Source organism: Sapajus apella, unplaced genomic scaffold (genome assembly GCF_009761245.1).
Source record: "Sapajus apella isolate SASKATOON/1434 unplaced genomic scaffold, GSC_monkey_1.0 scaffold61, whole genome shotgun sequence".
In the NCBI taxonomy this organism is placed as follows: domain Eukaryota; kingdom Metazoa; phylum Chordata; class Mammalia; order Primates; family Cebidae; genus Sapajus; species Sapajus apella.
This window is the reverse complement of record NW_022437001.1, coordinates 11,804,815-11,831,665: the sequence shown is the minus strand read 5'-3', so window position 1 is coordinate 11,831,665 and position 26,851 is coordinate 11,804,815. Positions and strand designations below refer to the sequence as shown.

General features: G+C 37.1%; 1 protein-coding gene across 1 annotated transcript in view; it reads right to left on the bottom strand.

The window, feature by feature from the left end:
• RNF150 (ring finger protein 150) overlaps positions 1 to 26,851 on the bottom strand; it is a 283,735-nt gene that overhangs the window by 63,242 nt on the left and 193,642 nt on the right. Inside the window, exons 3-4 of the mRNA XM_032246510.1 lie at positions 20,054 to 20,125; positions 18,401 to 18,483 (exon numbers count right to left, since the gene is read on the bottom strand). Coding sequence (XP_032102401.1) covers positions 18,401 to 18,483; positions 20,054 to 20,125 — 155 coding nt within the window. The remainder of the gene's footprint in view (positions 1 to 18,400; positions 18,484 to 20,053; positions 20,126 to 26,851) is intronic.

Genomic DNA, 26,851 nt, shown 5'->3' with positions numbered 1-26,851 from the left:
GGTGGGAGAATCGCTTGAACCTGGAAGGTGGAAGTTGCAGTGAGCCATGATCACGCCACTGCACTCCTGCCTGGCTGACAGAGCAAGGTTTCGCCTCAAAACAAACAAACAAAACCCTGAGTTTTCTCTGAGAAGAAATTCTTCTCTAGACTGTGGCATCAGCTCCTGCCAAGTGTTTCTGGCCCATAGGCCTGTCCTGCAGACTTCTGGCTTGCCAGACCATGTAATCACATAGGCTAATTCCTTGAAACCTCTATCTGTACTGTATCTATATCTCTATTTCTGTGTACCTCCTGCTAGTACTGCTTCTCTGGAAAATCCTGACCAACATATCCTCCAATGAGGATATAAGGTCTATGAGAATAAAATTCTTTTTTCCTGGATTCACTGTTGCATCTCCGGCACCTAGAATAGTTCCTGGCACATGGTTGATGCTCAAGAAACATTTGCTGCATGAACAGATATTTATTTACCCAAGGACCGAGCATGCCTCCCTGCCTCCACATGGTCAAGTCTCATTCATGTACTCTTCCTGAATCTGTCACATTCGCGACTTTTCTTCTGTCAGGGCGGCTCCCTCCTGTGCTAGCTCATCCTCTTTTTCTCTGTATCACTGCAATGGCATCGAAACTGCTCTCCACGCTGCCAGTCTTTTCTTGTTCTCTTCATCCCACTCATTGTTGCCAGATTTATCTTCCTAAAATACAGCACTGGTTACGTCACCCCCTTGTTCCATTCTGTTCTGTGCCGGGAGCTGGGTACAAAGATGAATAAGACAAGGCCCTGCACTTCAAGGCAGCACCACAGTCATCTAGCGATTCACTGCTAACTACAATAGGAAGGCCATGGAAAGGTTGCACTCCTGGGTCTGCTGTCTTCTGGCTTTTTTTGTCCTAGGCAAATTACCTTAGCTCTCTAAGATTCAGTTCCTCATCAGTGAGATTTTATCTTACAGGTATGGGCTTCGTGAGTGAATGAGTCTGTGTGTGTGTGTGTGTGTGTGTGTGTGTGTATGTGTGTGAGAGAGAGAGAGGAGAGGAGAGATAGAAAGAGGGGGGAGAGATAAAGAGAGGGAGAGACAGAATAAGTAACGCCCACGAAGCTTAAAACATAAGTCCTGGTACTCCTTAATTGTAAACTGCCATAAATTTTATTAATAGCACTGTATTACATCTTATTTTTAAGATATTCTGTCATTACTATGATTTATACTCTTTTGTGTAACTTTCCTAACATGGAAAGCAAATAACTACAAATTTTAAAAAAATCAGAGGGAGAACTGAGGACAAAAAAGAAAAACTGCTGAAATGACACATAAGGCAGTCAGGCTTATTATTAAATACTCATTTCTTTTTAGTTCTGTATTGACCACCAAATATCAAAAATTTATCCTTATAATTAGGATTGCAAAACAATATTTTCCTCTAAGTGGAAAGAAAAATAAAAGTCACCAGACTGAATAAATAAACAAAAAGATAGGGAAATAATCTGGAGTTTAGGGAAATGCACCGGTTAGTAAACATTTCCAAGGTAAAGTCCATCTCATCTTATTTGCACGATTTGCAGCATAGCAGTGAGCCTTCCCGTGGTTTACCAAGTGCTGCATGAGAAAGAACATGTGGAAGACAAGATAATCCATCTCGTAACAAACCCAACAAATTGGAAATACAACAAAGAGTTGGCCAAAGCTATTTTCTTTCCTCATTCACCAAAGGGAAGCAAACATTGTAAAAAGAGTTCTTCAAACACCTGACAAAAGAGGATGCAGACAACTGCATAATAATGCAGAGATGATGATGAATAATACATTCTCATACTTTTTGAGAGTAATGACAAACCAAACTAAACTAATTTCCACATCTATTGATTCTTGTTTTCTGCTGTTCTTTCACCTATATGTGTGATTGCCTCCCCAATTTAATGACATTTTTTTCCCCCAGCTGGAGACAGAAGAGGCTCTTCTGTCCTTTCCATCTTGTTCACTTCTGTAGGCACCGTTGGACCCTAACACCCTGCAAGTGAGATAAGGACCCTGTGGTTTTCCTTTGGCACCAATGCAAGCTGTCACATTCTCCTTAGTGAAGTGGCTATTAAAAAATGTGAATCACTCAGGTACCTGAGAATCCCATACTCCTAGGAAACATCAACAATTTAAAAAGATAACTAGTACTTCTATGCTTACCCAAAATGTTTCTGCAGAGCCTCTGAATCTTGTTTGCAAAATTGTCAATAGAGAGTGAATTTTTAACTAACACTTACATTAATGTCAGTAATTAATGAATACTGACAGTATCTACCAGCTATCATATCCCTACTATGTACCAGGCATGTTGCATACATAATTAAATCACAACAGCCCTATGAAGTAGAAATCATTATTTCTGTCTTATGGAAGAGAAAGCTGAAGCTCATTAATGTAAATTATCAAAATGGCTAGTCAGCTGCAGAGCTAGGATTCAAACTCCAACAGACAGTCAGTGTTTTTACCCACACTATACTCTTCACCCCATCCTCAAATTGTCACAGATAAGGGGGGTAGCTGGAGGTATTCAAGCCTTTATTCTTTCCCAGTGTATTTCAGTGCTCCATCTTAACCTCTCTGAGCCTTAGTCTCTTCACTGATAAAACGAGGATAACAAGAGCACCTATCTGAGGCACTGAATACTATCATCTGGTATGTCAGCTCTCCATCCCTCCAGCACATGGTGGGGATGACAAGCTCTCCTGGGTATGGCCATGTGACTAATTCTGGCAGATAAATTGTAAAGAGAAATGACAGATTTCACTTCAGGTCATGGCACTTAATTGCTGACCTATCTATTGACAATGTTTGAGACAGTGACTGCTTTGTCAGCCTGACTGCCATGAGTGACAGCCTCTGCTGACAAACAGTGGGCACAAAGCATGGGTGAGAAATCCTTGCTGTCTTAAGCCACTGAGAGTTGGGCTTGTTGTTGTTACTGCATCAAAGCTTAGCCTATCCTGACTAGTAAAATACCTTACGGGGCTGTTGTAAGGGTTAAATGCTTGTTTGTAAAGTGCTTCGTTAGTAAGTGTTCAGGGGATAACAGCAGTACTAACTATTTTAAATGATGTTAGTATAACAGGCACAGTGACAGGTCATAAATATAAATAAAACTGCTACAGAATTCATCAAAGGGAGAAGTTTGTGAGGACATTAGGAGGTTATGGGATACAGTAAGGCCTTTCACACAGCCTAAAGTGTGGGAAGAACTTTGAAGAATTTAGAATGGAAGAAAGAAATTCAAAAGGAAGGGATTTACATGAATCAACATATAGGAGAAGCAGAGGTTGAGTTTCCCTCATCTGAAAATCCAAAATCTGAAATGCTCTGAAATCTGGAAAATTTTGAGTGCCCAAAATGGTGCTCAACGAAAATGCTCACTGCAGCATTTTGGATTTCCAGATGAGGGATGGTTACTGGTACGTATAATGCAAATATTCCAGAATTCAAAATGTGAAACACTTCTGGTCCCAGGCATTTTGGGTTAAAGGATACTCAACCTTTATCATGATATACATGGGTTAAGATGTAGGCTATGTAAAGTGGACGAATAGAAAATGAGGTTGGAAAATATGAGTGTAAATCAACATTCAGAAATAATGTAGATGGACTGCACAGGAAAGAGGTATGAATGGTGAGAAAAATAATCATGGACCTGAGCCACACTTTTCCCTGTTCCTTGTGATGGTAAACTTCTCATCATTAAGTTATTTCCTTCTGTAATTTTCCAGCTTTCTATGTCTCCTAAACAGGAAGTCCTTATAATGGGGACAGTCTAGCTACGACTTGCTATGTGGTGTTGATCAAGTCAAGTAAGCAGACACATGTCTCTTCCTACCATATACTCAATCCCACTGACCTAGTGCCACACTGTGGGGACAATTCTGCTAATGGGCTTGATTTGAAATCGTTGGACCAATCATTTAAAAATGTCATATTTATGTATTTATTTTAGAAATGTATTTATTTGAGATGGAGTACTGCTCTATTGTCCAGGCTGTACAATGCAGTGGCACGATCCTGGCTCATTGCAACCTCCATCTCCCATGATCAAGTGTTTCTTCTGCATTAGCCTCCCGAGTAGCTGGGACTATAGGCACACACCACCATGCCTGGCTAATTTTTGTATTTTTTGTAGAGACAGGGTTTTGCCATGTTGGCCAGGCTGGTCTGGAACTCCTGATCTCAGGTGAGCCACCACCTTGGCCTCCCAAAGTGCTGGGATTACAGGCGTGAGCCACTGTGCCCAGCCTAAAAACATCATTTTTAAAAATAGAAAAAAATAAATGGAAAAAAAGAGCTGTAACACAGAGCCAGTAGTAACCATATTCTGGTTGTAGTTATAAACATAATAACTTTGTTTTGGCAAGCAAATATGGTAACAGTTTCATGTGATAGAGCAAAAAAAAAAAAAAAAGGAAAAAAAGAATGCAGTGAAGTACATTGCTGCTTGCCACACAAGCCCTGTCCTTCTGTGAAAAAGCTGCTCTCTTTTCAGGCTCACAGTCGCAAGTTTGGAAAGTAAAATCCAGAGAACATACAGAGGAAGTCAAATTCTTAAAACTTGGCTAGATTTGATTGAGTTTCCTTGGGGTTCTTGGACATTTGGCTTAGAGTGAGTCGGGGTTTCTGAAGCAGATTTTTAGCCAAAACCATATCCCCAGAGGTATGAAAGTACAGCAGGGCATCCTCCTTGAGCAGGATAAATGTGCCTATGGTGTCAACTCCATAGCCAGTGATACAGAGCTGGCCCAGAAGTCAGAAACCCTGGCTTTACTTTGGGCCCAGGCACCAACTTCTTTGAGTTAAGGTTTTATTTTAGTAAAATAAAGGGGCAATGATGATTATGTGTCCTTTCCATATTATAGGCTGGGGTGAGCTAAAATTAGGCAATAATGCAAAAGTGTTTTGTGAACAGTAGAATGTTTTTCAAAGTTAAAGTATTGTAATAAACAACCATTTATTCCACACAACTCTGCACTGTTAGAGTTATATCATGAAAGAACACCAACAACTTAAAAAAAATTAAGAAACGATATCAGATCCTCTTGCTACTAATGTCAATTTCTTTTTAAACTACAATGGGAGAAATTTTCACTTTGGGAATGCAAGTTGGGAGGAATTGCAGGACCCTAATTTGATAGTGTGTCTCGCTTCTTGGGTTTCTGGCAGAGGGAGGCTCTGTGTGCTTAGAACTTGACTCTGGTCTAATTATATCGTTTGGCTGGGCAGCAAAGCTAGTTGGCATTCATCCCGTGTGTCTCCTTGATTAATATAACTGGGGATCAGGACATTTGAAGTCAGAATGCCATATTTAACAAGGTTACTACAGTGCAAGACTTCTGTCCTAAGGAGGCATTTACTGTGTTGAAAGACAACAGAAAAGAACATGTCAGCCATCATTTACAGCACTGCCATCCCTTTCATGTTCCGTTTCTTTATTACCTTAATTAAGTGATATCTTTTATACATGCTATGTTGTACACAGAAAAATCTGAAGTAATAAAAGAAAAATGATAAGAAAACATTTAGCAAACTTCAAACTTAGAAATACTGTATAATTTTTACTAATGTGTAAAGTGAACTATTGTTTTTATAAATTCTATAGCATAGCTTCTTTGGTACTTAAGTTTTTTTCCCATTATTTTATTTTATTTTATTTTTGAGATGGAGTCTCACTCTGTCTCCCAGGCCTGTGTGCAATGGCATGATCTTGGCTCACTGCAACCACTGCCTCCTGGGTTCAAGTTATCCTCCTGTCTCAGCCTCCTGAGTAGCTGGGACTACAAGGTGCCTGCCACCATGCCCGGTTAAATTTTGTATTTTTAGTTGAGATGAGGTTTTACCATACTGGTCAGATTGGTCATGAAATCTTGACCTCAGGTGATCTGCCTGCCTCAGCGTCCCAAAGTCCTGGGATTACAAGCATAAGCCACCATGCTCAGCCTTCATTACTTTAAATGAAGGTATAATGTACCATAAAATGTGTAAATCTTAAGCAAGCTTGATGATTTCTTAAGTGTGTGTATGTTTATGTACACATCACCCAGATGAAGACATATACCATCCTGTCACCCCAGAAAATCCTACTGTGCCCCTTACCAGTCAGCACCCACTCTCTGTCAAGTGACCACCATTCTAACCTCTGTCCCCATATATGAGTTTTTCTTGTAATTGAATTTCAAATGGAATCATAAAGTATGTATTCTTTTTTGTCTAGCTTTCTTACTCAAAATAATGGCTTTCACATTCATCTGTGACTTAGTGTACATCAACTGTTTGTTTTTTTACTGCTCAGTAGTATTCAATTGAATGGATGTACCCCAATTTGTTTGCAGATTTTTCCATTGTTAGATATCTGTACTGTTTTCATTTTTTGGCTATTATGGCTAAATATGCTATGGCCACTCTTATATCAGTCTTTCTGTTAATATATGTATTCATTTCTCTAGGGTATATATCCAAGGATGGAATTGCTAGGTCACAGGGTAGGGCGTATTTAATTTTAGTGGAAACTAATAAACAAATTTCCAAAGTTGTTGTGTCATTTTAAACTCCTACCACACTGCGTAACTTTTAATTTGGCCAAGTATATAAAATTATATTCTTAAGAAATGGGTTTAAAAAATAGCTTCAATAAACTATTGGAGTGAGACGCCATATACCAGCATAAATTTTCATATAAATTTGAAAAGAGTAGTTAATTGATCATTATCTTATTTCTTGATAGGGAAGAATTAAAGTAAGGAGGAAGGCATAAAAATACAAATTCATAAATGTTATAGCATAATTTTCAAATTGTTAATCAAAAGTACCACAAAAAATAAAAATACTTAATAAAATATGATTGATTCACCAAAAACATTAAAACAAAATCTTAAACATAGTATTACATTTTATCAATTCTAAGCCATATCATTCACCATTCCCATTTGAACCTATCTAAAATTAGGAAACATCTTACAATCAATGACAATTTGTATTAAATATGATATGATATATAAAGAACTCGTGTTAGGCAACATTACTATATCAAAGAAATCAAAGACATGGGAATAAAACTAGCTTTATATTTGGCTATCAGAAGAGAAAGATGCTTTAAAATTTTACTACTCCATGGTTCTGAGAGATTGCTAGCATAAGCACCCTCACATACTGCTAATGAGGTATCAATCATTACCACCTTTCAGGAAAGCAATTGGATAAAATATTTCAAGATACTTTAAAAATATTTTCAATCTAGTAAGCTCACTGTTAGGAATGTATCCTAAGGGATACAGAATAAATACATAAACAACTAACCTCATGATGTTATAATGATAAAAAACTGGAAGCAATTTAAATGCTGAACAATGATGGAGGGTAGTTAAATAAATTCCAATAATGAACTATTATGGAACTACTAAAATTTTTAAAATAATTTCTTTTCTTTTCTTTTTTTTTTTTTTTGAGATGGAATCTTACTCTGTTGCTAAGGCTAAAGTGCAGTGGTGAGATATTGGCTCACTGCAACCTCCACCCTCTGGGTTCAAGCAATTCTCCTGCCTCAGCTTCCCAAGTAGCTGGGATTTCAGACGCCTGGCATAACAGCCATCTAATTTTTGTATTTTTAGTAGAAACACAGTTTCACCATGTTGGCCAGGTTTGTCTTGAACATCTGATCTCAAGTGATCCACCGTCCTGGGCCTCCCAAAGTGCTGGGATTATAGGCAGGTGTGATCCACTGCACTCAGCCAAAAATTTTAAAATAATTGCTAAAGTTTTAGAAAATACTTTTTATCATTGAATAAGAAAGTAGAAGAAAAACAATATTAATTGCTTGACTCTACAATGTTTAAAAATACACAAATATAATGTTAATATATATGTATTATAAAAATTAACTATGCCAATGTTAATAATGATTATTTCTGGGTGGTCAGGTTATTTTTGTTTACTTCTTTATACTTTTCTCTATTTTCAACATTCTGCACAATTAGCAGTGAAACCTTGAAAGTTACTTTTAAAAAACACATTTATAAACAGCTATAAATAGAATGACCAATTCATAACATCGGCATAAGAGGGTAAGTCAAATCATATGAAAATCAGCTAATATTCATTACTCTTTTCAAAATAAAGGAACTTGGAAAAAAAATCTGCTCTTAATCAAGCCTATGTAACAGGCACAGCAGGGTAAAATCAGGACAGGCCATTTCTGCCTGGCCAGAAAGTGACCCTTTGTTTTCTACTTCATGAGTTATAGGACTCATAATCAGAATCCTCATCACATTACAGCATTCTGTAAAAAATTTTTTTACTCATAAAGAGCTTGGAATTTTCTGTCCACATATTCAGTTCATTTGAAAATCAGACTGATCCTTGGATTTAAAAATTTTAAGGGGCTAGTGCCTTTTTATAGTGATTTCTGTAAAACTTGATGATAACTCTTTATGTTTTCAAATATTAAAATGATGTTCACTTTTTTACATCATTCTTCCTCATGTTATACTATATTATTATGATCATGTCCCTGGCAGGGAGAGTGAATGAGAGGCTGCCCCAGTCCTCCAAAGAGAGAAATTCACAAATAAATATCAGAGTCCGACTTTGATTTTGCTTTGGTTGTCATTAAGGATCCAAGATGTGAATCCTATATCAGAGATTACGGAGAACCAAGGAGGCTATGAACTACCAGGGCTGTTTCCATCCAGTGAGGATTAGGAAGCTCCATGGTATATAAGGAACACACAATTTTCCAAGGCCTGTCAGACTTAAGATGCTGTTAATAAGTCATTTTTGGTGTAGGCACTGTGATCTCACCTACATTAGCTCAGTAAACCTTGCTAAATCAATTTAAAGGAGGTAGGCAAGTCACTCTGGACCTTACAGTCTGTACTTGTTTAGAAAGCTTTACCAATGGATTCCTCTACCGTTTCTCATGTACTTTACATTAAATGTCTCTCAGTGCTTCTTCTCTGGCAGGGGAAAAATGCCACCTGTCCTTGGGGACAGGAGTTCATGGAATATAGTATTTGAAAAGTCAATTAATAATGAGGTCCGGGTTAAAAATATACATCAGTCACAGTAACTGAGACAGAAAAGCAGCTGTCTGTCTGACTGGTTAGATGAACAAGGATAATTTATGAATGTTGTGTCAATTGTCAACACATGGTACAAAATAACAACAAATTCATTAAAACTAGTAGACCATATTTGGGTTTTGACTTTTCAGCAGCCCTCAAAAAAGTCCTTTTCCAAGTCTCCAGGTCTATCCCTTTTAGGTTCTTCTGTGTGACTCAGACACTAAAATGTCATTAGATATCCCTTTGCAAGTTAGGGTATCTATTGTCACAATTTATACATACAAACTTCATTTCTCCTTTCACTATTACTGCTCTGTATTAGGAACCATTTATTCTGTTTTTTAAGTTTTGGTCTTGTACGTAACTGTGTTTAAATTTCCACTTCATTTCTTTCAACACCAGTGCTTTTAGTCATGTTCTGGTCTTTGTAAAAGTATAGCCTTACATTACAAATTTTTCAAAACAGTAAACATATGATATATTCTATGTCTCAAATTACAAAGGGGAGCTCTGGAACTGACACAGAAATTTAACCTCATTCCTAAAAGGAAAAAAGAGAAAAATGAAGGATAACCCAGTGTTTACAAATAGAATCAGTTATCTATTTAGAATGGAGCTTTGCTTCTGGGACTGAATTGTGAGAATACTTTGGGGCTGGATAACTCTGAAGAAAGGCTTAAAAAGATAAGCCAAGGCTGATCCTCAAGTGGAGTTTGTGTGTGTGTGTGTGTGTGTGTGTGTGTGTGTGTGTGTGTGTGTAGTGATGAAATTCCTTTTTGTGTTATGGTTTTTGAGTGACAGTTTGCAAGCTGCTGTATTTTTTCTATGTATAATACAAATGGAAAGACATGAGCATGTTTTAAATGCAAACAAATATATATATATCCATCAGCTGCCTACCTGAGAAACACAGGCAGCCATTTTCAATATTTCAAATGTTGAGTCATTTAGTTTACTCCTGGATCTCTCTTGAATACATCTATTTCTCTGGGTCACAGTGCCAGCATTCCCATTCAGACTTCTAGCATTTCCTACCTGGACTTTGCAATAGTCTCCTCACTGGTCCCTCTGACTCCAGTCAGATCCCTCTGAGCCATGCTGTATACTGCTGCCAGTGTGCTGTGTATGAAGCACAAACCAAATCTCTCACAGTGGGTCCTCCAGCACTTGGTTATAATCCAGGGCCCTCAGCCGGGCATTTGGGCCCTGAAGGGTCTGGGATGCCTCCTCTCTAGCCTCATCCCAAACACAAGCATCACATTCTAACAATTGCAGGTTACCACAGTTATCTTTGCTTGGAATATTCTTAGCTCTGGCTGTTTGGAAAGCTCCTTGTATATAACTTTATGGAATATAATTAGGCAATTCAAATTTATAACCTTAGAACCAGGGAACTAATCTAAAATGTGAACTAAGGTCTAAACACAGAGCTACTTATCACAGCCTTATTTATAATAGCAAAAAAGTATGTGTGTGTGTGTGTGTGTGTGTGTGTGTGTGAACAATTTAAGTGTCCAAAAATAGGCATATAAATTATGACACATGGGATATTATGTATTAATTTAAAATGATACTGACAAACTTTCAGAAGACATGGAAAACACATGTTTTTTTTCTAGAAGATGAAGTAGGAAATCAGCAAGACTTGTTTTCTGAACCTTGGTCAAGACCCTCCTGATCAAATCAGGATGAAGCCAAGAAACTAGCCAAAACCAGCTAGGACCAAGGTGGCAACAAGGGCAACCTCTAGTTGACAGTCTATAAATGATGGCATGGCAGACCTGGAAATTACCTTATCTAATTCTGAGAACTCTCTGCTCCTTTTCCAGAAAGCTCATGAATAATCTGCCCCTTATTTAGCATCTATTTAAGAGTGCATGTAAATATAGCTAGCTGGCAACTCTGCCTGTGGAATAGCCCTGCTGTGTCTATGGAGCAGCCATTTTGTTGTACACTGTTGCTCTAATACAATTTGCTTTTTCCGCTGCCAGCTTGCTCTTGAATTCTTTCCTGAGTGAAGCCAAGAAACTTCCTGAGCTAAGCCCCAATTCTGGGGTACACCTGCATCAAAAAAACTTAAAGTGACTTGGAAGATGCAAGTATCCAAAAATATATTATAAAAGAAGAAAAAAATAAGAAAAATAGAGACGTAAAACAGAGTAAGAGATGAGGCTAAAAAACACCTTTTGGCTATGGGTAGGTCACAAATTTGGCTCTTAGATTTGTGTCAACAAACAGAAACAATCCAGACAATATCACAGTTGAATATCTACAATATAAAAACATTTCCCTTGCTTGAGAGAAATACAGTTATTCCATACATGAATTATTCTGGTGAGTCCCCATGAGGAAGTCAGAGTACAAAATCCTAATGAGACACAATGGCAAGTTTGCTAAGATTGCTTCCTTGAGTAATCTCCAATAAAAACAATGGCAATTGCCCCAGCCAACCCAAATTTCCTGTAGGGAGTTAATATGAAATACTGCATGCTTTTAGTTTTCTTGTGAATTTACCTTGTTTCAGGAGTACATTTTAGAAAAACAGAAGAACCTAATTACATTCCAGTTATTCTTCCTGAAGAATAAATTTTTTTTTTTAGCTAACCTTACTGACCAAGAATAATTTTTTTAGTCACACTTCTGTTATACTTAATGAGTTTGAAGTTGTACTTGGTGTATAAGAACCTAGAGCCAGCTAGTCTAGCTTGACAATTAAAAATAGACTTATCAGAATGAATAAGTAAAGGGCAGGAGTAGAAGCAGGGAGATTAGTGAGAAGGCTACTGCAGAATGCCAGGAAAGAAGCAACGGTGGGGATGATGTGAGCGATGGTCATGGAAACCATAAGAGTACCTACAATTGATAATGACAAGAATAATATCATCTGAGTATTATAACAATAGCAATAATATAAATATATAAAATTATCACTTTGACAGGGTTTTGAATGTGTAAATACTAGTTTCTAGTTAGCCAACTTTAATTGTAGTCTTGAAAATCTGAGTTCCTTCATTGACATTTTCTTCTGTTAATAAAAGTAAAGCCCAAATTAAAAATAAAATGCATATAAAATTCCAGACTGAGGGAATGAGGAATTGCTGTTTAATGGATTCAGTTTCATCCTGGGAGGATGAAGGCGTTCAAGAGATGGGCAGTAGTGATGGTTTCACAGCAAGGTGAATGTACTTAATGTCACTGAATTGTATATTTAAACATGATTAAAAGGTATATTTTATGTTATATACATTTTACCAAAAAGCCCTGAAATACAAATACCACACGTATATACAACCCCAAAACAGCTCCAGGATTATCTGATCTAACAGGTAACCTTGCCCAGGGAAAACTAACTTCTGCTGTAAAAACTGAGGCCTGCAAAACCTGGGCCTGCAGAGCCACTAATGGACCCCGACTCAGAGGCTGCTCAGAGAAGGCAGCGCTGCTCTCTAATGCTGAAATCTGTTTCAGTGTGTGAATTTTTTTTTTTGGGGGGGATTACTAATTTAAATTTGACAAATAACAATTTTGCTGTTCTACAATCAGGAGGTTTATTTAAAGGGGGAGAACATTAGCAATCAAGGTAACAAAATTTCTTCTGAAGCAGAGCAAGACCCTTTAGATAAAGCAATTGCCAAATACACAACCAACTCCCAACTCAGAAAGCAAACAACAAAACAAAACAAAACAAAAATGTTAAAATTTAAAATTCCTATGAAACCCCCCAATATCATACCTAGGTTTTTATTAAATAGCCCCAGTATATATCCAGAGAAAGAAAAAAAGCATTTTTATGAACTAAATGTATAGTTCATTTATATTTATAAAGATATTAATATAGTTCATTTATATATAAAGATATAATTCATCATTTTAGTCAAGAAATGACTAAACATCCACAGTGTGTGGATGTTAAACAGCAGCAGTGCAACACTTTTCCACAAGAACTATTTTAGGATAGGTGTTGTTAGGTATTTACTTTATGCAGCCACCTTCCCCTGCTCCCAAATAAGACCTCATTTAAGTCCAGGTGGCATTGACAACACTGATCCTTGGCGTATCATCCAGGAAACACTATTTACAAAACAGAACTACATGCAGTACTTTATCCAAAATACCTGGGGCCAGAAGTGTTTTGGATTTTTTTTTCTTCAGATTTTGGAATGTCTGCATTATCCCTAATCCAAATAGCCAAAATTCAAAACGCTCCAACGAGCATTTCCCTTGACCATCATGGTGCTCAAAAAGTTTCAGATATAAAGCATTTTGGATTTGGATTTTTAGACCATGTATATGAAAGCTGTAATTTGTTTATGAACAAGTTAAAAGTTGGGAAGCATCAATCAAAGATGACAACATGAGTGGTAGAGAATTTTGTTTGTAATCCAACTCTGATGATAATAAGCCAGCAGGACACGCTTCCCCTACATGTCACGTAATCAAACTAAGCATTTAAAGACTTCTTCTCTGTCTTCTGTAGTGGGGCGAGATTGTGAAATGCAAACAACTCATCAAGGGATATTGTAAAATAAGCTAAAGTGGGCCAGGACACCCCCCTGTTTTATCTCAGTAGAAAAATCTGATTGGGCCGAGACAAGACCCTGACCTTTGAAGAGTGAGTTTTATATAAGCACCAACATCCCAGGGTCTTTGGTCAGTTTGTGCAGCTTAGAGCTTGATCAGCTTCTGTCAATAGTAACAAAGGCCAAAGGAAAGTCAAAATGAGCCACAAATAATCTAAAAAAAAATACCCCCAATAATCTAATACCATTTCTAGCAAATTCTTACAGTGCATATGAAAAGTGCAGGATAGTAAATGATATTGACAATAGTATCTTAAAGTTGCAAAATAAGCATAAGAAATAAAAAGAAGGCAATATATAACAATGATAGCAGTAGTTATTTGCATGAAGGAGTTAGGCCAATATTTAAATATTTACCCATTTTACAAATTTTTTAGAATGAGGATATGATGGACAAAACAAACCATTGTTAGAAATTGGAAAACATTACTTTTTTCTGTGGAATCTTTCTTAACTTCCTTGTGCCTGGTATTAATCCCTCCAAAATTTTTATATATTCTGTTATTATTGTTACACATACCATTGTCTATCATGAATACTTATTTAAATTCCTTTCCCTCCCACTAGACTATTTCCTTTCAAGCATGCATCATTCCGTTTGTCTTCTCATCTCTGGCACTTTCCACTATTCCTGGCACACAGTTGCTGCAAAATGTTTGTTGTTTCAAATGAAGCATTTAGGTACTAAAAGTTTATCAAGAGGGTCTGCTTTTTACTAGACAATGTTTACATTTTTCCTCAGCTGTGGATGGACAAGCAATAATGTGATTTTGAAAAAATCAAAGAAAAAAACAGTAGTAGAAACTAGTGTCTTCCCTAAATTGTGATAATGCTACAGGGATAAATTAGAGATAGGAGAGAATTTAATAGGTATGTAAAGGAAGGATGAATCTATTGTTTTGCTTTAAAACAATGGCAAACAAGGGCTTTTGGCCTACCTAAGGAATTCATATTCCTTCTGAGACACTGTGTGTGTGAAATTCAGAAGCTAAACAGGCTGAAATGAAAAATCCTTGAAGAATAGTAGGGACACCATGCTATTAAAGCCATGGAAGAATCAAAGAGGCTAACTTACTCTCTGTGCAAGAGAAGATAATAAAACTTCGATAAAACATCTTTTGTGGCTAAAAATAATAATCACAAATACTAACCTGGGATACAAAAAATACCCCTAAAATACAGTATAATGCATATTTTGGCATACGTATGATGTAGCAAAACCAAAATGTCTTGAGTAATGTCTCGGTGGTGTATTAGGATCAACTCCAAACCACAGAAGTTAGACCTGTCTGAGGCTGAGCTGCTTTATGGGCTGAAGGGGGTCTGTCCCTCATGGTAGATGTACACGTCCAGGCTCACTCCGGCAGGGGGAGGGGGTCACCTTTATGTGCTAGAGAGGGACATGATGAAGAAATAATGAAGAGGAAGAAATGATAGGTGTGTATTTGCATGACTGAACTTTAATAATCACTGTGACAAATAAAGAGAGGAAGGCATTTACTAATCCATCATAATTTGTTCATGGATTTCAGAGACGGACAAGCAATAACGTGATTTTGAAAAAGTTTTGGTACAAGCACATAATTTGGAAAGACAGCCTAAATGAAAACAATAGTGAAGAGATGCACCAAGAATGTCAGTAGCTATGAGGCCACAGGAAAAAGGTGTGAATGAAGGGAGATGATAAACTGGAATATTTTGAAACAGTTTTTAAGCCAAGGAGATACAAAGAAGTCTGGGGATGAGTCAGCATGGAAATAATGGGAAAGAGAGTCTATGAAGTTCATAGGAGCAGGCTTAATAATACCCCAGAGTAAATTATGTAGCAAAAAGCAAACGTCATTGCATTTGTTTGATAATATCCATTAGTACAAACTGTCTGGCAGAAAAGAGCAACAGGCATAAAAATATCTTGATTTTAAAATCTACACGGAAAAAATGTATGAGCTATTCAGAATAGGTACGTGTGACTAGTATAAGATCAAACAGTAAGTGACTATAGCTATATTTGAAAATGCTCAAATGCACATTGTTATTTAAAGCAGGGTTCATAGTATGGAAATAATAGTAGACAGACAGTAAGGAACATGAAACAAAATCAAGGAATGAGCTAAGAATCAAATAATCATTTAAACAAGGAGAAGCCTGAAGCCAAACTAAACAAGCCAAGAGCAAAGGCTAATGTATATTAAAATTCCTAAGATTTTAGTTTCTGTGGTAAATACTGAAATGCTATTTTTTTGGTTAATATTTCCAAAAAATCATAATATGAAAGGAGATCTGGAATAATACATCATGAAAATCACACACTGTTAAAATCTGTCATAAATAAAAATTGAACTCTGCCAAAAATGTTCCCAAATAAAGACAGGGAAAATTAAACTGTGGTATATCCATGGCTTGTATATTACACAGTCTCTAGCAATTATATATATATATATATATGTAGTAACATGAAAGTTATTTATGACAGCTTTAAATGAATAAACTATTTTATACTGTATGAATTGTAGAGCTAAAGTAATGCTATGCATATAATTATTAAAACAGATTTTCTTAATTTACAGTTGTAAATGTCTGGATTTTTCAGAAAAAGGTAGATATTTAACTTGAACTGGCTCTGAATTTTTTTATTAGTAGTACTCTCATAGGGTTCTAAATAATCTTTAAGAAAAAAAATTAAAGGAAATCACTTTACTTGCTTATAACTAAGAGGCTTTATAAAACCTTTAATAAAATACTGCAGAGATAAAAGATGTTACTCCAAGAGGCATTCTGTAGCTCACATACTGCATATGTCTGCCCGTGTTTCTGGAAATCACTGAGTCAACACTAAGTATATATAATATTTACTAGAAAGAATTAATATAGCGTATCCTCATATGAAAGAAACTACCAAACCTTCAGGTGTCTCTATTTGTGATTTTGTGCACAAACTAAGGGAAAGTGAATCACAATTGAAGGCTCTGGCTGGGGCCACCAGGATGTACTTCCCTAATGCCTGTTTTCCTGATGATCAATTTGCCCATGGACATTTCAACCAATGTCTGTTTCTTTGGGAGTTGGTTCATCAATTTTAGTATCCTGTCACTTTTTTTTGGTCACCTCTTTGTCATTTTGGGATTATTAAGCCATTCCTCTAAAGTAATTTTTGCTTCTTTTGCAGTTCTAGTAAACAGTCCTAAAGTTTGCACTGTTTTATGAATGTGTGACTTGTCCTATATCTTTGTGGTATAGGTTTTCCTACTTTACTTTTAAAGTCTCTAAGAATTTTTCTTTGAGATGAGGTCTCACTTTCACCCAGTGCAGTGGCACGATCACTGGAGTGTGTGGTGGTGCGATCATTGCTCATATAACCTTGAACTCCTGGGCTTAAGGGATCCTCCCACCTCACCCTCCTGAGTAGTCAGGATTACAGGCTAGTGCCGCCATGTCCTGAGCACCACCGTGTTCAGCTAATTTTTAATTTTTTTTTGTAGAGACAATCTTTCTATATTGCCCAGGCGATTCTTGAAATCTTGGCCTCAAGCGATCCTCCTGCCTTGGCCTCCAAAAACACTGGGATTACAGGTGTGAGCCACCATGCCTGGCTGAAAGTATCTAAGAATATTGAAAGTCGCCGGGCGCGGTGGCTCACGCTTGTAATCCCAGCACTTTGGGAGGCCGAGGCGGGTGGATCACGAGGTCAAGAGATTGAGACCATCCTGGTCAACATGGTGAAACCCGTCTCTACTAAAACTACAAAAAAATAGCTGGGCATGGTGGTGTGTGCCTGTAATCCCAGCTACTCGGGAGGCTGAGGCAGGAGAATTGCTTGAACCCAGGAGGCGGAGGTTGCGGTGAGCCGAGATCGCCCCATTGCACTCCAGCCTAGGTAACAAGAGAGAAACTCCATCTCAAAAAAAAAAAAAAAAAAAGAATATTGAAAGTCAGTCTTTCTAAATGAAGAATCTCCCAACAAGGAATAATTTTATTTTTATTTTCGAGACATTTGCACACATGAAAAAACACTAAAAAAGGTTGTCAATGACAAAGGATGGATTTCACATGACTTTAAAAGCTTTGATTTCATTAAAGTATTTAAATTTATTTAATTAAAGAATTTGGATACCTTCACAGTACATTTCAATTAGGGAGAGGTAATAGGGTTATATGAGAATCACCTGGGGAGTTTCCCAACTATACCTGCCTGGCGTCCTCCCCTAGATGCAAGAATTTTAGGAGAATTTGAGTGTCACATTGTATTTCTGTTAAAAAAAAAAAAAAAAGAACATGGGATCTGCCCTTGGCTTCCTACTTATTCCTGACCATATTCTAATTACTACATTGTTCATGATCATTCACAAAATATTTTTCAGAGTTTACTATTTTAATTAAAATGGTACTGGTATAAGCCAGAATTGATGCTGAACATCGTAGATCTGTTGTTCAAGAAAACCTGTACTTTGTGGCCACATCATCAAATTTTGTATCATGAAGCTCTAGTGCATAGCAGTATACTTCCTTTGATGCAAAGGGGATAGGGGGTCAGAAAAATATTTAATGATACTGTTTTCAAGGACAAAGGTTATGCAACAACAAGAATGTTTGGGTCATCTGCAATGGAAACATGGAAATGTTGGGGCAGACCAACCTGACAGCGCTATGCCCAGCAGGTCTGTGCCAGGGATGCCACGTGGGTGCGCTCCACACATACAGCCTAATCAAAAGCAGGCAGCCTAGTGACTCACCGGCAGGGCAGGATCCGGACAACGTCATTGGGCTTGTACCCTTCAATACAAACTGCACAGTTGTCAAAATCAGACTCTGTTTCCTGCAACAGAGGAACCACAGATGAGCGTATTTTCTTAGCTTCATCTCTTGTATAAAATATCCAAGCCAAAATCCAAGGAGAGCTTGCCTGAAACAAAGATTTAAGCAGTGCTGGTGCCAGTTTTTAAATCAAATTTACCATCAATTGGCCTAGTTTCCATTCCTTCCAACCCTCTACTTTTTGTTTCTAGGTTCCACTGCAAGTCCTTTTGTGAGGAAAACCATTTTCTAAAGTACCATTACTAACAATACTATTAATTATAATTAGAGATGACATATCAAAAATTTCAGGATGAGAAATAATATTTATGGTGAACTATGTGAATGACATTTAATCTATTCATTCTTCTGGAATCTAGTGTATAAAATAAATATTAAAACAAAATGGTAATTCCATTTTTTTTTCAAGTCTAAAAACCTCTTTTAATGCCTCATAACATAGTGCTTATGTAATAGTCCTTGTACTTTTATTATTCACTGATTGAATGGAAATAATATTACTAAAATGTACTTTCAATGCAGTAATGCTTTTAAATGAATTTTATCTTATAAGCCCAATGGCATTTTTATATACTTGAAAAATAAAGCACATAATTTGTGAGATACATCAATTATTCAGGCTAGAGACAGTACCGGCTTATATGTGGAGTTGTAAATTCCTTACATTGCTCCAAGGAGCCCCAAACCCATGCATTATAATCCATTGCTCTAACTTGGCATGGGTTGAATAAGGGAGACTCTTAGAAGCCCGTAAACCTGGGCAGGACTGCTTTGTTTTCCCTCCTCAAGATACATTATTGCTTTTGGCTTTATGTCATCATTCTACAGTGAAGGAGGCTATTGAAATGACTTTGGGGCTTTGTGTTTTGGTTTAAAATTTTTTTTTTATAGAGACAGGGTCTTGCTACATTGCCTAGGCGGGTCTCCAACTCCTGGCCTCAAGTGATCTACCTACCTTGGCCTCCCAAAATGCTAGAATTGAATGAGCCACCCCACCTGTCAACCTTGAGGTTCTGAATACTGGAATTCAGAGGTACTGAATATACTTCCTGCATTTACACTGTAGACTTAAGTGGAGAACATAGCTCAACACATAAAGCTGTCTTCCTTGCAAGATTCATGAAAAAACTTTCTTGGGTCATAATATCAGGAACAATCATTTTGACTTTATTTTGTGAGACACTGGAATAAGGTCATTAAATATTACTTGTATATTGAATATTGTTTACTTTGCACGGGCTGCTAGAAAGCCCCAACTTAAATTTGAGACCCATTTCTATTACACATTTTAGGTAATCCATTTGTATACTAATTTCATTCTGGCTTCATCTATTTTTTATACACTTACTTAGCAGTTTCTCATATTTTCTATACAACTATTTTATTATCATATTGTATGCATTTTATAGGAAACTTTATGTTTAATTAAGAAGAGTATAATAACAGATACTGATAGGACAACTGTTAGTGTGTATTTCCTTTCCCATCCTTTCCTCTCTTCCACCCTGGGTATAAGAAAAGTGAGAAGCTTCTTTGAATAGCTCCTCACCAAAAAGAAAAGAGGCTGTTACCTTGTCACCTTTCTTGATGGTCCTGACCTGGAGTTTGCTGATGGCTTTCTTTGCTGCATCTCCCAGTCGGCGCTGAAAAACCAAAATGTGCTTGTTAGTAATAAAGATCTATAATTCTTGGCGTCATTTCTGATGGCATTTAATACACCAGGGCAGCTAGCTCTAAAATCATGCACATGTGGCATGAATGCTAACAACGATGACTAGAAAAGATGGGGCAGTGGAAACTGAGGTCTATAAAAGAGTTTTGCCACAGTGAGAAGTTCTTCATGCCTAGTGTTAGGCAAGTGGCATGTGACATTGATCCTGCCCTACAGTTCTACAGCGCAGGTTATGTGTGCATATACTAGCAAAAAAAAAAAAAAAAAAAAGAGTTTAGTAATTTGCCACTCTAGCCACTCAATTTGTGACGCAGAGATAGCCAATCTGGAGTAGCTGGAATAAACTTCATCTCCTCTTTTTTACGATCTGGATTCACTGCTTGCATATTCCTTTCAATTTGCCCATATAGGCATAGTGTTCCTTTAAGTTTGGTCTGTTCTATCCATCACATTCTCAGATAACAATTTTACCTCCTTTATGCATGTTTAAGTGTGAGTGTGCATACAGAAAAATACATAAAACATAATGTTCAGTTTAGCAAATAATTATAAGGCAAACACCAGAGTAACCACCATGATCCATGTCAAGGAATAATACATTATTCCCGATTTTCTGGTAGAGAAAATTACCATCCTAATGAGCCCTGCAATAATAAAATCAGAGGGTGATAAGGAAGACTGGGAGAAGGATAGGGGGGTGAGTAAATTAAATTTTAATCTGTCAAGGAAAAAAATTGTTTGTGTGCATGTGAGTTTTCTACATGTTTTATCTCCTTCTTAGGTATGTCTATTTCTGGTCTGCAATAGAGGTGCATCTGCAGTAGTAAAGCATTAGAAGGACTAAGATTAAGAGGGTTAACATTTAAACACAGACTAATCATTTGCTCTCATTAATTTTGTTCCTTTTGGAAAAAGCACTCGAGCTTCTTGCTTTTCTTTAAAATAGTGAGCATGTATTAGTGAAGAGTTAATATATCCTAAGTGCCATGCTAAAGCTATATATGCAATATCATCTTTGATATTATGATAACTATGAGAAAAGCACTGGACAATTTACCCGGGCTCTGTAAGCCTCAGTTTATAGAATAAATTGTCCAGTGTCATAGAGTTAGTGAAGGATGTTAGAATCTGAATAAAATTAAGTTTGACTTTAAAATCAAAGCTCATCTACCACCCTTACTTTCACTTGCCAAACCACCTGATCAACCCAGTCAGACAGTCAGCCAACCATCTAACATCTGGCTGGCCAGTCAGCAAGCCAACCAACATCTGGCTGGCCACTAACTAGTCAACCAGCCATCCAGCTAATCAGAATCACTAAGTATTTACCATGGGACACTTCTCTAAGCACACAGCAGTTAAAGTAATTAGCAGAAAAGGAGATGTTCTCCTTGTCAACTCATTTTTCTCTTTGACAGTTCGTCCTTCATTTCTAAAATAATACTGACATTTTGTATCAGAAGGGTAAGTCTTGGCTGTTTCCTAAAAGGAGACCTATGCCCTTGAGATTTATGCAGAAGTCCACGAGTAGCTAGCAAACTAAGGCAGCAGGCAAAAATAGGAAGAGTCTTTAGTGATAAATACCAAGGAAAACACGAGAGTGAGAGAAAAAGAGCTGACCCGAGATGAACTAAACATGAGGGAACTCTCCTCCTCTCTTCTTCTGGTTATTATCTATTAATGATTTCAACTCAAATCATTTCTTCACGGACCCCTTTCCAGATGTCTCCCAACAAGATCCCTCTCATCTAGACCCTAAGAGCACTTGGTATCACTGCACTGTCACATTTGAAATTTGATATTTGTTTTTATGATCAGTCCCTGTTAGGCTGCCCTCAGGTAAGATCCCTGAGTGAAGGCCTGTGCTTAGTTTTGCTTCACATTGTCCCCTACATCCCCAGCATATATTAATAAAATAAAGCTGCCTTCAATAATTGGCAGTCAATCATTCAACATGTATTTTTGATCTCTTATTCTGTGCCAAGTATAGCTTTGGGTTTAAAAAAAATGGTAGTGTAAACACACACGCATGCGCACACAAACACACACACACACAATCCTGTCAGCCGTAGTTTAATTTATAATCTAGTAAAAACTCTAATGAGTTAATAAAATCTTAAGCCAATAGTTTTTTTTTTTTTTTTTTTTTTTTTTTTAAAGCACGGAAAACAGCCTGAGAAATCTAGTGATAAATAAATACTTAGGGACGAAGTAGTGATACCTGTTGTAAGGTAAACAAACTTGTGGTCCGAGCTGGGCAAACACAGCCAGTATCAACTAACAGCTGCTCTCCATTGAAGGACCCTGGGGCAAGGATTGAAAGGTATTGCAAAAGGGCTACTACTTTTTGACCATAAATGCCACAGACCTGTAGAATATTATATTTACAATAAGAATCTGAACCCCAAATGAACAAATACTGTTTTCTTTTTAAGTCAAGTACTTAGATATTTTTGCAATTGTGTTTAACTGGCATTATATAATATTGCACCTAATTCAATCATTTTAAAACATTTTTTGAAGACTAAGCAGAGTAATTAAGTGGAAAAACATATTTTCATACGATGGTCATAAAGTATACTCAAAGGGAGCTAACATTTTCAAAAAGCAGGTGAACTAGAAATAATATTTTCAAAATTCAACTTTAAAATAATTTTTTGCAAATGAAATTATGCCCTTCTTAAATGTGAGCATGTAGGGGAAGTTCAAAGACTGCATTAAATTTTGGCTGTGTATTTAACTGAACTGTTGGCTGTATCTGAATAAAAATAGATGGCTTTTGAAAATATCCCCTCAGTCTTTTCCAGAGGGGAAAAAAACCCTTTCTATGCCCTTTAAAAAACGCAGGCTGCCTTTATTTTTTAAAAATGGCATGTCCGTTGAGGAAATGTAAAGCAAGCTGACATTAAGGTAACAGGGATTTTGGTTAATGGTAAAGTTGACGGCTAGGGAATTAGAAAGACAAATTTCATTACTAGCATTGTATGACTGGTCCCTAGAGAGGTTAAAAAAGTTCAGCAGAGGATTAAGTCATTTAGGAGATGGGCTTCCCAAACAATTAGCAGAATTAATAGACTGAGGAAAAGAGAGTAAAAGAGAAAGTACAGTCATGCAGAGCTTAATGACAGGGATACATTATGAGAAATCCATTGTTAGGTGATTTCGTCACTGTAAAATCATGGAAGATACCCACACAATCCTAGATGGTACTGCCTGCCAGACATGCAGGCTGTATGGTACAGCCTATTGCTCCTAGGCTACAAACCTGTACAGCATGTAATGAATATTGCACGTAGCTGTAACACAATGGTAAGGATCTGTGTATCTAAACATAGAAAAGATACAGTAAAAATAGGATATTATAATTGTATTGGACTACTGCCATATGTGTGGTCCATCCTTGACCAAAACGTAGTTATGCAGTGTATGACTGTAATAAAGTCCTCTTCACGATCAAGTCAATGAAGTCTTCCTCCTAGAAATCCTGAGAAATCAAATGATTCACAAAGGTAGGAAGACGTATTTTCCTCAATGATTCTAAACAATGGTATAATGGTATTCTCTCTCATTCCCTCTCTTGTGAAGTTCCTTTAGTCCAGCCTCATTTTGTATGTTATTAATAAGTGATACACATATTTTCTCCTCGTTTGAGGAGGAAAACAGCATTTTGGCAGTGGCCGATGAAGGATATAAAAGTCTTCCCTGGCAAGGGCAGAACAGATGATCCAGATACCTGCTTCTGAGATGTGTACAATGATATGGGACCATGTAATAAAATATTTTTTCTGCAAGAGTTCTGGGATTAACAAGATTAGGGAAAATGTACCACAGAGTTTTGAAAAAATGCAATGTCTATATGCTTGTATACAAGTATTATCTGTATATGCATGCTTATTTCTTTGTAAGTGACATGAAAATTACACACATGCAGAGAATACCCCATTAAAAAAATTATACAAAGAAAAAAACTACCACTTTCAACAAAAGTTTTCAATATTGAAATCTCACTTTCAATAATTTTCAAACTACTTTTACTGGATTTCCAAAATGCAAATTAAAGAGATAAGTAAAAACATAAACATTCTTAATAAAATGGCCCAAATAAGCCCACTGTTGCTTTTGTAATTAATCTCTTCTGTCTTTGGGTTTTTGATTGCAGCCAGTATGAAGAGGGAAGGAAAACCACAGGTCCTGCTCAAACTGAGTCTTGTACCTAGTCTGAATAGAGAATCTAGGGACTGGAACTGGAAGTCTATCATAAAACAGACTCTTTCCTTTGCCATTCTCAGAAATGCAGAGTAAAGTGATGCTAATGGAAGACTTGGGTGGATTGAGGAACCACCTCAGGTTTGAGTCAACCTTTTGTTTCAGGTAGGGATCCCACTCTCGTTTCCAGGTGCTCCTATGAATTCTTTCTAATCCAATCAGACCCAAATCATGCTTTTTTTTTTTTTTTTTTTTTTTGTGGCAGAATTGTGCTCTGTCACCCAGGCTGGAGTGCAATGGTGTGGATCTTGAGCCTCTGTCTCTCGGGTTCAAGCGATTCTTGTGCCGCCGACGCCTGAGTAGCCTTGACTACAGGCATGTGCCACTGCACCGAGCTAATTTTCGTATTTTTTACAGAGACGGGGTTTCACCATGTTGGTCTTGAACTCCTAACCTTAAGTGATCTGCCTGCCTTGGCCTTCCAAAGTGCTGGGGTTATAGGCATGAGCCACCGTGTCAGGCCAAAATCATGCTTCTTACTAAAGCTTGTTATGTATTAGGCCATTGTAATAATTAGGTTTATCCATTTATTTGATACAATCAGGTACGAATATATTTACCAAGGTTATTGGTTTCTTGAATATAATGAAGATAAACTGTGTAGTAGAAAACAAATACAGAGTTATATATTAAAAGAATAAAGTCCTATATAAATTCCAACAAGAATGGTAAACAATAGACTCCAGCCCGAGACACATAAATTAGTGATCTAAATATTTAAGAAACTGAGAAAAATAAGAAACTTTCCTCTTCCTCTGCTCTGTGTTATAAATAGAAATGCAGTGAAAATGATAAAAATAATTTTGGAACATAAGGATGCCAAAACTCAGTATCAAAACTGAGTTTATGTTCTTCCTATTTCATTTGATTGGATAATTTTGTGTAATACTTGTGTTTTTCCCTAACAGCTATATTTTATGATCATGTTCATTGTCATCATCACCAAGTAGAAAGATAAGTAAGTGTTCTTAAGTTCTAGGTGAAGGGAGGCCACTGTCAAAGTAAACAGAGTTGGTCCCAGTTGTCTCAAATCTTACATGGTCTTCCTCACACACTCTAATACATAATAATGGCCCTTTCAGGATTGGTTGATATGTTAGAAGTCATAGCGCAGCCAGTCCAATAAATGTCCGTGATGTAGATCACCATTCCACAAATCTAGAAAAATAGATAAAATAATTTGACTATTTCAATAGCTGAGATGACCTCATAGAGTGATGCCATAAATCTGTTTGTGAATACACAATGTGAGGTAGAGATATCAGGGTTTTTGTTGTTGTTGTTGGAAGTGTTGTAGAGCAGAAAGTAATGGCTTAAAAATTAGAAGACACAGCTCTTTGTCCTATTTTTGTCACTAGTTAACTGTGTGACTTTGGCCAAGTCACTTAAACATTGTGGCCCTCTGTCCCCTTATTAATTACATAGGGTATGTAAAGTAATGTCATCTCTAGCTTTACCAGCTTATGATTTTCAACCATGCATAAGAGAATAGGGAGTCAAGGGGCTTTGAGACTTGAATAATCTAAAAAAAGCAAATCCAGGGCTAATTACCTTACTGAAAACTACAGGGATATGACATGCACTTTTGCCTTTCTGTTCTCCTGAAGGCTTTGTACTTACTTCTAGAGCAGCTTCAGGGACAATTTTAGTCCTCACTCTTTAGGAGGCAGAAGCATATCTGCCTGGACTCTCCCTTGGTAGCTGAGACTTAGCAAACTCCTTTTCTGTTTCTCTTTGTGAAGTTCATGTTTATTTAAAATTTCATTACTTCTTTTATTCCAACATAGTTTAGTATCAATAGGCAATGTGTGCAAAAGAAATCAAAGGCACGTGGGCATGTACATGCAAATAATAGGAAAACATTTTCTCAGGGAGAGAGAAATCTTTCAGAAAAACTTTGCTGAATGTCATTACCAGGCCTCAAATAAAAACGAAGCAAATCAAAACAGATCTGGTTTCCTTGGATTAGCATCAAAGGCAATATTGTGTACGAAAACCAAAAAAGATTCCTACTTAGTTTATCTGAGCTGTCCATATTTGAACAAGCTAATACTATCTATTGGGAGTTGTGTGTTTTTCAGGACACAGACCCAGTCCTTGTGTCTGAGATGGGACGTCCTAGCAGACAGTGAGACAATATTCCAAGACATCACAGAAGACAGGGATACCTGCCATGGCCAGGGCAGGAACACTGCTTGCTGAGTTTGCCTTCCCGTCCTGCAGGGTTTTCATAAGTAGGGTAAGAACCAGTGAATGGCAGCAGAAGTGGCACGCCTAGGGAACAATTTGATCCTTGGCCTTCTGGTGGGGAGAGGAGAGTTGTCTATAGTGCACACTGATATTCAGGATCAGGAGTCTGTTGTGAATGTGGCTTCCCACCTCAAAGGTCAAAAAGAGGTCACAAGATGGTGGGTCATTAGATGGGCAGAAT